Source organism: Ptychodera flava, chromosome 2, assembly GCF_041260155.1.
Source record: "Ptychodera flava strain L36383 chromosome 2, AS_Pfla_20210202, whole genome shotgun sequence".
NCBI lineage: Eukaryota > Metazoa > Hemichordata > Enteropneusta > Ptychoderidae > Ptychodera > Ptychodera flava.
This window is the reverse complement of record NC_091929.1, coordinates 37,031,022-37,044,556: the sequence shown is the minus strand read 5'-3', so window position 1 is coordinate 37,044,556 and position 13,535 is coordinate 37,031,022. Positions and strand designations below refer to the sequence as shown.

The following is a 13,535-nucleotide window of genomic DNA, read 5'->3' as shown; positions in this document are numbered from 1 at the left end:
TTGGGTCAGTATCTTGGACTTGCTATTTTTCATGAATTTTTTTGTAATTTTCTCCCATTTTTGGTCAAAAAATCTCCTGCTCTGAAACCACAAGTCCGATTGATTTGAAACTTGGTATGGAAGTGCATAGGAGTGACCTTTCCCAAATTTGGGCAAATCGTGGTGAAATTTGCATATTTTTAGTTTACACGTCCATAGACTCCCATGTATAAGGCAGATCTCCATAGACTCCCATGTATAAGGCCACAAAAAATAAAAATTTAGTTTCTCATCGTATTCATATTGCAAAAAGGATGCAGTGACACAATTTTAGTCCCCACGGATGAAGTCCAGTGAGCTTACAGATTGGGTCATGTCCGTCTGTTCGTCAATCCGTGAGTCCATCGTTCATGCAGATATCTCGGATATTTTGACAAAATGTCATGTGACCTTGATGACCTTTGATCTCAAATATACATATTTGTCCATAACTCAGTAACCACAAGTGCTACCACCCTTCATGTATGGTATGATGGGACAGCTTATGACGCCACATATTGTACCTCATTACTTCTGCGCATATCTAATTTGAGCGAGCCAATAGAGCTAGAGGTCTGATTTTTGGTATATAGGGATAACTTAGCAATACAATTTTTTTTACAAAATGTCATGTGACCTCGGTGACCTTTGACCTCAAATATACATATTTGTCCATAACTCAGTAACCGCAAGTGCTACAGCCTTCATGTATGGTATGATGGGACAGCTTATGACGCCACATATTGTACCTCATTACTTATGCGCATATCTAATTTTGAGCGAGCCAATAGAGCTAGAGGTCTGATTTTTGGTATATAGGGATAACTTAGCAATACAATTTTTTGACAAAATGTCACGTGACCTCGGTGACCTTTGACCTCAAATATACATATTTGTCCATAACTCAGTAACCACAAGTGCTACAGCCTTCATGTATGGTATGATGGGACACCTTATGACGCCACATATTGTACCTCATTACTTCTGCGCATATCTAATTTTGAGCGAGCCAATAGAGCTAGAGGTCTGATTTTTGGTATATAGGGATAACTTAGCAATACAATTTTTTTGACAAAATGTCACGTGACCTCGGTGACCTTTGACCTCAAATATACATATTTGTCCATAACTCAGTAACCGCAAGTGCTACAGCCTTCATGTATGGTATGATGGGACAGCTTATGACGCCACATATTGTACCTCATTAATTATGCGCATATCTAATTTTGAGCGAGCCAATAGAGCTAGAGGTCTGATTTTTGGTATATAGGGATAACTTAGCAATACAATTTTTTTGACAAAATGTCACGTGACCTCGGTGACCTTTGACCTCAAATATACATATTTGTCCATAACTCAGTAACCACAAGTGCTACAGCCTTCATGTATGGTATGATGGGACAGCTTATGACGCCACATATTGTACCTCATTAATTATGCGCATATCTAATTTTGAGCGAGCCAATAGAGCTAGAGGTCTGATTTTTGGTATATAGGGATAACTTAGCAATACATTTTTTTTTTACAAAATGTCACGTGACCTCGGTGACCTTTGACCTCAAATATACATATTTGTCCATAACTCAGTAACCACAAGTGCTACAGCCTTCATGTATGGTATGATGGGACAGCTTATGACTCCACATATTGTACCTCATTAATTATGCACATATCTAATTTTGAGCGAGCCAATAGAGCTAGAGGTCTGATTTTTGGTATATAGGGATAACTTAGCAAAACAATTTTTTTGACAAAATGTCACGTGACCTCGGTGACCTTTGACCTCAAATATACATATTTTTCCATAACTGAGTAACCACAAGTGCTACACCCTTCATATTTGGTATGATTGGACACCTTATGGCACCACATACTGTACCTCAATAATTATGTACATATCTCAATAGAGCTGGATGTCTGATTTTTGGTATATAGGGATAACTATAGGAGAGAAATTTTTTGACCAAATGTCATGTGACCTCGATGACCTTTTACCTAAAATATATATTTATGTCAATAAATAAGTAACCACAAGTGCTATGTCCTTTGTATTTAGTAGGATGGAAGACCTTATGACAACACACGCTTTACCTCATTAATTATGTACACATCTAATTCTGGGCAATTCTGGCAAGCAACTAGAGCTAGAGATCTGATTTTTTGGCATATAGGGATTAATTAGCAATATAATTTTTTTTTTCAAAATGTCATGTGACCTCGATGACCTTTGACCTTGATTATACATATATATGCATATTTCAGTAACCACAAGTTCTATACCCTCCAATTTTGATAGGATATTAGACCTTAAGATGTCACATCTTGTACCTTATTTATAATGCGCATATGTATTTCTTGGCTGGCCAATACTGCTAGAGGTTTGATCTTTTTCCCGATTTAGAACCATAACTTCGACATGCCTCATGTGTTTCAAATTGGGAACAACGACATAGACCTATGTGCCCATAGATCTCAACATATACACTCCAGTGATACTTGTTAATGACCACATTTTCCTGCCCCATCAAGACTAATACTCCTATTACAAGTGGGGACTATGTCATTGTAAATGACTTGTTGAGTTAATGGTTGTATTACAGTATTCGATATATCTAATTCTGTATTAATTCCATTTTATATTCTGAATAATTACATTAAACATATTTCACTGTCTCCAGTACATTTCATTTAAGTATTTTTTATGTCCTGAACGATAACTCAGACATGTATCCAGCGAATTTTTTCAAAAGTATTTTTATCACAGATTTAATGAAGAGGACTCTATCCTCTCTGAGGACCTGTAATCAAAGTACCCATTAACAAGTGGGGACTGTGTCATCAACGATGACTTTTTATACCAGTACATGTGTTGTGAATTCATCAACCTTCTTCCATTCATGTTCAATGTTGCTTGCTGACATTGCAGATTATACTTGGCAAATTTTCAAGTTCATACTGACAGTGTTGTTGTTTTTGTAGGCCACAGTCACTGGGTGATGTTCTTTGTAGTCCCTTTCAGTGCAAGTGCTCCTGATAAATAAGTGTAAACATCTTAATTTGTATTCCATACACTGGTTGTAAAAGATTACCAATTGTTTCCTAAAGTAAGTTATAAATATTTCAAAATCATAAAGATGGAAATTCATAAGTTGTTGTTGTTGCTGTTGTGCACTTGTTTACTTAAGTGTCCTGTGTGGACTTATAAAAGTACATACTGAGTAATTTTGCCCATAGGCGTATAACAAACTAACATACAGCAGAGTTCTAAATGAAAAAATGTAAATAATAAATAAATAAATAAATAAATAAATAAATACATCTCAATAGAGTGAGAAATTCTCCATATCTTACTCATACCAAGTTTCGCTTTATTTGTTGTGAGCTTCATAATTTGCTAGTAAAACTAGGGTCTTGATCATCAAAAGTTCCACCTTATCAAGAGTTTGCAGGTTGTGAAAGTAGGGATAAAATGTTACTATGATAGGGTATGAATGACACCTCATTTCACTGGATATCTGACAGGAGAGGAGATTCAGGTTTACCATTAACTATTACTAGCAGCTGTTAGCGTATAAATGACAACTCTTTTGACAAATCCCACAGGAGAAAGGATATTCCGTGGATTAAGATTGAATTGATGAGGAAAATACTGATCATTTTATAAAAGTGAACAGTGCTGTGGTGTTAAAACATATTTTTGTAAGTGACCCAGTACTGACAAGGTAAAGTGATAAGACCTGGGCTTCCTTATCACTGCCAAATATTGGTAGTACTGTTTCCCAAGTTGAAAGTTTAAACTATTGGAAGGAAGCTGAAATCCGGGGGATTGGAGTGGTTGGTCTCTGTGCGTCATTGTATTTTCTAATGAATGCATGGAGAAAGAAAAACACCTGGTTACCATGGCAGTGCGGAAAACTGATAGCATCCTATTCACAGCTCTTCTGTACTTCATAACGTGGCTGACGTAGAGAAAACAGAATGCAATAACTTAACGTGAAATCAAGTTAGTATGAACTACCAGAAATAGATGTTTACCTTGTGGGTTCTCACGTCTAAACCTCTAATACTGTAATTTAATCAGTGGTCTGGATCATGTATAAGTGAGATTCCATTTTTCATAAGCCTGAAGAATTAGACTTTTATCCGATGATTACTATTTGATGATCAGTTTGAACAATTATGTAGGCTGTGTTCTGAAGAAAATAGACTAAGGAGACATTGATTGTAGCTTGGTATGTAGATACATGTAGTGTAATGTTTATGATGCATTACGTAGTGACTGTTTCAGGTACATAGACGAGTACATGTATCTATGGGCAACATCTGTAGTGGTTGTGTAAGAAATACGGTAGCTTATACAATTTGAGAACTACAAGGCATACCAGCTCAAGGACAGTAGAAATAAAAGCTGTTAGAAATTTTAGTCTCCAGATCGATATAATTGCTGTAAAATGTGGAGAGGAGTTTTATGTACTCAGTGCGATTTAGATACTTGCTTATGACATGCAGTTTGTGTAAAATTGCAGTACAGTGGATAATTTTCTCTGACCTTGGGTACTGTAAAAAATTTCTCAAAATAACCACAACTTCGAATATTCACAAATATGAGTTTGCGTACATGGTGGATGTTTAAAAACTTTTTCAATGGTAAACAGTCATCTCATGTGATAGAATGGGAAATTTTGTGGTCAGTTTTGTATCACTTCATCATGAAAAGAATTTTTATTCATTCAAAAAATATTCTGCTCGATGCAGCAAAAGGAAGATTTCTGATTATGGAGATAGTTTAGTAGTAATCACATCTGACACAGAAATAAATTAATAATGGGACGATATAGATTATGGAAAAGAAATAAACCCAGCAAACGAAAAAGGAAATGACTTTCATATTGCACGAGACTGTCGCTTGTTTCAATAAATGTGACGTATATATATAGCTGTTGAGAAACGGAACCTGCCAGTACCATTGCTAAATTTAAAAATAGCATTTGTTTGAAAGCCGTCATGCGAAGTCATGGTCACTGGTTCAAAATGAAGCAAAGTGGGTAATGACGCGTTTAGGAAAATATCCAGAGAACCTAAAAATTTCATCATTGCTGGAGAAAGATGGAGATGTCCGTAAGAATTGCGTCATCAGACAGGTTGTACTGATTGAAACAAAAAACAGACATCAATGTAAAAACTTACTCCAAGATTGGCTGTTTCTGTACAGCCAGTCTAAATAAGGCTTTGAAGAACAAAATCTCTCTATTGACACTATCAAATGATGAATTTTTCTCTCTCTTCCTTTCAGATAGCAGTCACTTGTACAGATTTTGACTGATGTATCATATGGATTATTTGGTGAGATGTGTCAAGTTTTTCAAGCTGAAGCCCGAGACATTGGATGTGAATATTTATCCTGTACAGAATTTGTAAATAAATGACCCACATCTGTAAATTTATCAAGAGTATCTATCAATATTGAGCATAATATATTCAAAACAAATATTTATTGACTGTGTAAAAATTATCAGAAATGGAAGATTCTATGAAATATACAGAAAGGAAGTCAGGGAGAGGTCAGATGTCGGAAAAGTTTAATACGCCCTCAGGTTCTGTCCGGAAGATGCAGTATTCCGGCAGCTCGACACCGGGAGATGAATCAAGTGGATTTCGGTTCACCTCGTCTTCTAATAGAGGAAATAAAGGAAGAAGTGCAGAACTGTACAAGACGTCGGAATACATAGAGATTAAACCTGAAAAATCAGAATACACAAAGATTAAACCCGAAAGATCTGTCACCATGTATTCACCTGCAGAGAAAGAAGAGTTGAATTTTCATGATGTCAAACAAGATTTTCCAAGTTCAGATTATTCCACTGAATCTGTGGAGGACTACTCGTCAAAGGCGTACAAATTGTCTGACTCCTTCAGCATTGTAAGTACTGATTCCAGTGAATACTCCACAGCTGAGAAACCTTACAGGGGCGGTTCAACCAGCCAAGGTGTGGATTACGACACCAGTGTGACAGCACGCACCCAGACATCACCTCGGAGAAGTAAACCAATGAGCAGCAATTTTATGTATGGGAGTCTAATGAAAGGCCCAATTAGATCGCCCGTTACATCCTCACCCGGTGCTAATCTAAGCCAACTGATGACATCCACGGAAAGACGTCAAAAGTCTGGAATTGTCAAACAATCATTTGATGCAGAGTACACCAGTCCCCACGATGTCCCAGCAGAGAAGAAAAGTCAGAAATCTATTGAGAAAGAAATAAATGCTTTTAAAGAATCTGTGAAAAGTTACAAGAAGGTCCTTTCGTCAAATGAAATTCCAAAAAGTTCAACCTCAGGCAAACTTGACAGGAATGAATTTGGTGGAACGTTTTTCAATGGTGATCTTTGGTCAGACCAGACAGAGCCAACCAGAGACTATGATGTGACAAGTTCATCAGATACACGTCAAACAAAGGAACAGCCAATCAGCAGCAAGGTCTCTAAGGATCGACCAATCACCTTGTCTGACACATTTGTCAAGACAATTCTCATCAAACCAATGAAAAAGTTTGACATTGAATTTGTGGATGAATCCAAAAAGCCGTCAAATTTGTCAGAGACGTACATTGTTGAGAGCGAAGACGAAAAGCTTGACAAAAAGAGTGCAACACCTGTTGGCCAAGTTGATGAAACATTTGTCAAAGATGTCAAAGAGGCAAGCACACCACCATCCAGTGTAAACTCAGACATATTTTGCTTGCCGCGAGTTGAATCGTTGGAGATTCACTCTAAGAATCGCCATCGCAGCAGTGGCTCGGCTACTTCAGGTCACAGCGATACAAACATCAGTCGTCTCATAACAGAGGAAGATCTGGTGGATACCATATTTTATTCATGTGACCCTGAAAGCACTGGAAAAGTGACAGTGTCAGCGTTGTTGGACTACATCAGAATGATCATGCTTCCAGCGCAGCTGAACGAGGTAAGTCCCGCAATATCCTGACTAGTAAATGTCAAGCTACTTTGCTATATATAAAATTATCTCTTCTGCAAATAGGTGTAACTGTGACACAACAGTTCCAATTATTAGGGCCTGCTTGAAAACAATATGAGTGGGCTTAACCCTTTCACCCCAGTTCCCTGTATACAGGTCCAACTTTACCATAGAAAACAATGGATTTGGGAACAAACCATCTTGGTGAAAGGGTTAATGTTGGTTTGAAAGTAGTGAGGATATCCCACACTGACATTACTGCTTTGATTTGTCACATGTTCCAAATCATATGCTAGGGCTAGCTCCTCTTGGTTTGTCATTGCAGTCATATCAGCTAGGACAGAGCAGTAATGTCATGGTTTTGAAATAATTTCCCATATTTTCAAAAGTTGGGTTTTGCAATGGTTTTGGGAAAAAGTAATTATCGATTTCACATATAATCAACCAAAGTAGTGTTTTATTATGTAAACTTTGTTAGTTTCATAATGAGTGTATATGCAGGTTGTAGATCAGTGAAAAATTGTAAATATTGAGAATTTGAAAATCTGACCCCAAGGCTCACAATAATAATTACCAATCATTATTATAATTATAGTGTACTTCATCTCAGAGTGCAGCACTCCCATTGAGCCTTTATGCAGTGTGAATTACAGTCTAGTCTGGCTTTTGATTTCCTAAAATGCATATTTTAAGTGCCCTCACTTCAGTCTGCCATACACACGCTAACATTATTTAGAAGCAAGATTCGTGACATTCAAATTAAACATCACGTTTAGTTGTATGATTGAATGGTGTACAATTTGTAGTACAGGAACTCTTGCCTACAGCCAAAGCACATAGGTTTCCTGTTCCGACATGTCTTTTTTACATTGCAAAATTACCGATACAGTTGAATGGCATTGATAAAACCTGGTATTTTACACAGAACTATTACAAAAAAAGAAGTGAGAGCTGTAGCCTTTTCAACAGCTCAAATCATGCCATTCAACAGTTCCTGTATGATAAAAAAAAACCCATTTCAATAGCAAATGATCAAAGATTTTTCAGTCAATATCCCTTTCTTCATTAGAACCTATCTTAAATCCATTATTTCTCAAAACCAGTTCTGTTTTGGTCAGCTTTAACTGTCAAGAGAATCAACGTGTCTGTAATTTTGTTGTTATATGATTTTTTAACTATGAAATTGATAAATGATGTTTTACTCTGGCAAATCTGCAAGATGTCAAAGAATTGATAGAGATTCTGTAACAGTAAGTTAGACTTGAACAGGTTTTGATAGAGTCTGAAATTGCTTCTATACTGCCATTCAAACAGAGAAATTACTAATTATTACATCAGCAGAAGTTATTGTGTATATAGATAAGTTATAACTTGTTGAATATTTTGTCTCTCAAAAATCATAGATAGATGTAATATTTCTCTATTTTATGGACTCTTGAAGAATCTAAAAACCATTTGCCATATGCAATACAGAAAGAAATTACCAATTACTGCATCTGGAGCATACAAAATGTAGTTGAAAGAAAGTAATATGGTGAGAACAGCTGCTTCAAATTGAGGAAGTCAACTGTGTATATGAGGAAAAGTTCTCTTTCTTCTGGAAAATGCCTCTGAATTTGACTTGATGAGGTATTGAGGCAGGTATTATTCTTGAATAATGGAAGAATGGGGAAGTGACGTCAGAAGTGCTTTACCTTGGTCAGGGCTTCCTTGATGTTGAATGCAAGGCCGCACTGAGGAAAGAATACTTGATTTTTTTATTCAAAACTAATCACTGTTTTCACCTTGGAATGTTTCCTTTGCAATGCCCCACCATTCACTGGAAGTTCTATTATGATATAGAAAGAGGAACCAGAATTATAGCTTTTAGGGCATGAAGAAAGCTTATAATTAGTCAATTTTTCCAATTGTTCATCTATTTTAAATTACAGGGTCTGAAATACTCAGTCGCGTGCTATGTCCATATTACCATTGTGTTGGTAGATCGCTGTCCCAAGCTATACATACTCTGCACATTGCAAGTCATACAGCATGTTCTGATCTCTACTTGAATATGATGTACCGATATCATATCCCTGCTTTTCTCACTTTGACGGGAAAATTTCTGTATTTTTAATTTACTGTTCATGAAACTAGACACAGATTTTTGCTGCAAGGTTAACATGTGGCCAGGCAAATATATTTTGATAAACGCAGAGAAGAACCAAAACATGGACATAATTTGTAAGAACACAAAAGACGGAACTTTGTTTGGATAAACGGAGGATGACTTAGAATTTATACCATCATAACCTGGTCACTGGACAAAACGTGATATGTTCAGTCAACATGTTATTATAAAAATCTATTTGGAGGCCTGCATCAGAAAATTTCCTTTGAGGTTGATGTTTCATTCCTATATGAATCCATATAGTATGCAGATAATAATATTTCTTTTCAAATATCATTTGCAATGGGTAATTATAGTTTCCGTTGATGAATATTACTGTCAGCAATAAAAATGCTGGCACTTCCAAATGAAAATGGCAGCCTACGTGATCTTCCCATTTTCCTATAGATTGGTACACCCTAAATTTTGCTGAAAGTGATGATCCTACAATTTTAGGTATAACTTAACTGTGAAACTGTAAAACAGAACACCATTTTAATTTGCTTTCATTCAATCCATCAGACTCAATTGTTTGATTTTCTTTGCTCTAACACGGGTAACCATAGTGACACTCAGACTGTTAAATGAAATGATTTTAAGAACCTTGACATCCTGTTTGTGTTACCATGATCAACCCCGTCTAAGGTATAAAAGTGGTGTAATACTGACAAAGACAATCCCAATGCTGTCTTGACACCCCAGGAGAAAAACTGACAGTCAATTTTGTCCTATCTACCGGTATGCTGCAGATGAAGAAATTGACATCGCACTACCTGATATTTGTTGTGTAGGGATTTCTCAGCAGGCAAGACAGCCTGTAGAGAAGACCTTATAATCAAAGTGTTGATAGGTGTGATATGTTTGCATGCGTCACAATAATTAATTAGTACATTCGTGACTGGGGCATCAAATTGTCACAGTAGTGACCATTTTCATGCAATGTCAACAAGTTTTCTTCTGATTTATAGTGCAAGTGTGGAATATCTCGGATACGCTTCTGCAAGATATGTGTGTGTGTGCACTACACACATACGTACAGAGCGCGTGCAAGACTTGTTCTAGCACTCGTCCCATGAATGCCTCGAAACCGTTCAACAGTGAACGTGCAGAAACAGCCACAGAGGATGGGGCGCCTGGAAACCGTGCATGTTATGGAACGGGTGTTGTGTACGGCTTTTTAGTGCATGCAAAATTCTATTGTTCTCGATGGCAGATGTATAATAATGTTAGTTATACATTATGATAAGACTAAGTAGTATGGCTGTTTTCATCAAAGTGAGATACAGTTCACCAGTAATTAGCATGAAATGGCCTGTCACATCTAAAATTCATCAATCTTGGGAAATTGGTTTATTGGTTAATCACCTGAAACTCTCAGTGTATCACTGTGAATAGAACTGATGACATCATAATTTATCAGTAGCTTTGAGTTGCCAGTGGGTTATCCCAGGGTAATTGTATCATCTCACAACCCCACAGTGAATGACGCTAGCACATTGTTTTCTAGCTCACGCTGGGTGATTTGAGTTAATTTTCTCTCGATAAAATCCCAATCTGTATTTTAATAGCAATTTAGTCATGCTACATGAACTCTTGAGTTCACAGCAATTCGAATGCACTCATTTGACTCGTAAAACGGTAATAGGACCAAATGCAAAACTAATATAATTATAAGTGACAGGAAATAATTATTTCAATTCAAACTTTAATTTTCAATTGGTCTGTTCTTTTTTTATTATTTAAAGCTCCATCAGCCATAACTTGTGATTTAGTTGCGAGCGTATTTGTTCTGTCTGAAAATCTTGTTCTCTTCCCAATCCTGCTAAATTGCCTTGCGTACAGCTGGTCGATCCTGCCAGATGAGTGTATATTTGTCAAGGGTGGTTACCTACCTGTGTGTAAATGTGAACGGGGTTCCCAGGTCATCTTATCGAGGTTCCCCGTGAAATATCAATGCAGCCAGAGGTATTTTAGAAATGGTACTTGGCTTTTCAAACTATATCCTTACATTCCAAAACAACATATTAACAACTGAAATTAACTCCAGACAATATGTATAAGTTGTTTGTCAATATTGCAGACCATACATGATGAATTGGCAAGGCTACATAATTCAGGGAAGATAATTAGGAAAATTTAGTTGATTGTGAAACAAAAGTAATGAAGATATCACCAAAAGTTACTGTTTTTTACCCATAAGGCATCCTCAGTCATGTCATTGATTTGACGAGAAACATGACAGATGTCATAAAGGGAGTGAGTAGGTGACAATTTGTGCTTATGGTTGTGATTCGGAAATATCAAGCAATATCAAAAGAGATTTTTTCCTGTGTCAATCATGTAACCTATGCCACTATTCAATGAATTTTCTAGAAAAAGACCACTACAACACTAGTGCTTCTATTATAACTCAAGTACTTCATCAGCAGCAATAAACTTGTCTTTCCTGGAAAGATATAAAAATAGGACTTGTGTGTCTCTTGAGATGAACTTGAATGATCCAGATGATACTATCAGTAAGTGTTTTCCGTTGTCGTGGTAAAATGTTTTTAAGGGCCCAGAATGCACCTTTGTAAACTTTTGCACATCAGTCTAAAATCAGTACTTATATTGTCTTTACATTCCCTCAATAGTTTTGGTGGTTCAACTCACATTGCACTTTAAATTGTATAACAATGCCACATATGAAATATATTAAGGAGAACTTATTTATGGTTTTAAATATATGATTATTTATCATTCAAGAAATTTTCAAGGTTTGTGACTTTTTTCGGTCAAGGATATCAGACTGTTTTTCTCTGAAAGCACACCATAACACTGGATGAAAACAAATATTTGATTGAACAATGATTTTTTGGAAAATGTTTCAAAATTAATACTAGATTGACATGTACACCAGTAATGTCACCAAACCTAGACACGTCTTACTTACTTCATATGCGCCATAAGTTTTAGTTCCAATATTTAGATACGGTTCATCCATTGAAATATGTCATTTCAAATACTGTTCATGATTTAAACATCTATACGATGTAATTAAATGCTTTTATAACTGATTGAATGCTGTGAAATTATCTAAGAAAGGAAGCGATGCATGATATATCTATGCCTACATGGGTTATTTATTTTCACAATATCTGTTAATATCAGAAACCATGTCATATGGTATTGTAGATAGTGTGATTACTTCCTCAAAATAGAAGAAATGTTTCCAAAATATGAAATCTAATAGAATTAAATTACAAATATAAATCTCTGAACGTAAGTTGTTGTATTGTTTTAAATCAAAGAGAATAAATATTATGTTTTCAAAAGATGTGAAGCCATCCAGGTAATCTATCATGTTAATGCTTCCATGTATAATCAATGTATTTTGTAGAGAGACGAGAAATCAATAGATTGCCATGGCAACTGAGGTATCTGATTTTGACAGGTTAAACTTTGTTTACAGTGAAGTATGTTGACTGAAGTGGGGTCAATGAATTAGTGTCAGATTGGTACCGTTCTAGTTTAGACGGCATTCAAAGAAACTGGTGTTTCTTTCACAGCTGTGGTATTCCCACACTGTTGGTTGCCCATGGAGAAGGTTATTGATGGTGTGTGTGTGTATGTGTGTGTGTGTGTGTGTGTGTGTGTGTGTGTGTTTGCAGTAGTTAGCTGTATGTATATACCCATACTTCTAAATATAGTATAGGAAGTGGCTGAAAAATCCATTTTCAAGGACTGAAGTGATTTACATTTTTGAAATGTAGTCTCCTGATGGTTATCAAAAGCTATGTAGCTGCTAATGATTTTTTTGGGGGTAATTCATATTATATGAAATAGTGACAACTGACATAATGGACCCCATGATTGCCTGAAGTGAAGTTCTCAAGCTGGTAGTTTATGGTCACAGTTTGTCATTAATTTATTCAATTTCAGATTTGAATTAAAAAGAAGAAATTTGTAACATATGAAATGTTTTCAAATATGATTGATAGGAAATATATTTAATATTTCCTGCACATAAAAAATTAACCTTTGCTTCACTAAGTTAAATTTTATGGAATGTCTCTTTTTTGGTGAGATAACTCTAAAAATATGAGAAATTTGACTTCAGAACAACCGCCCATTGTTCAAGCATAATTGATCTGACTCAGTTTCACCGTGACTCTTCAGTTAGAGCATTGTGAGCTTTATTGGCAAGAATATAGACACTGTCAAGGTTGTGAATAATTGAAGTGATTTTGTTCAGAATTATCAGTTATTGAATTTGCTTGAAGTTGAATCAAAAAGAGAGAACTCGTCCATTTTGACTGAGAATACCAATATTGCAGTTGTTTTCAATGGTGTCAAATAAATGACACATTATTGATAATACTGATCACACTTAATCATAGATTAGCATGAAAG

General features: G+C 35.9%; 1 protein-coding gene across 11 annotated transcripts in view; it reads left to right on the top strand.

Annotated features, from left to right (window-relative positions):
* The window catches only part of LOC139120186 (putative leucine-rich repeat-containing protein DDB_G0290503), a 176,847-nt gene that overhangs the window by 34,837 nt on the left and 128,475 nt on the right, over nucleotides 1–13,535 (top strand). For all 11 annotated transcript variants that reach the window (XM_070684375.1, XM_070684358.1, XM_070684367.1 and 8 more), the window contains exon 3: nucleotides 5,312–6,982. In XM_070684375.1, the coding sequence (XP_070540476.1) occupies nucleotides 5,537–6,982 (1,446 nt within the window). In that variant the 5' untranslated portion in view covers nucleotides 5,312–5,536. The remainder of the gene's footprint in view (nucleotides 1–5,311; nucleotides 6,983–13,535) is intronic.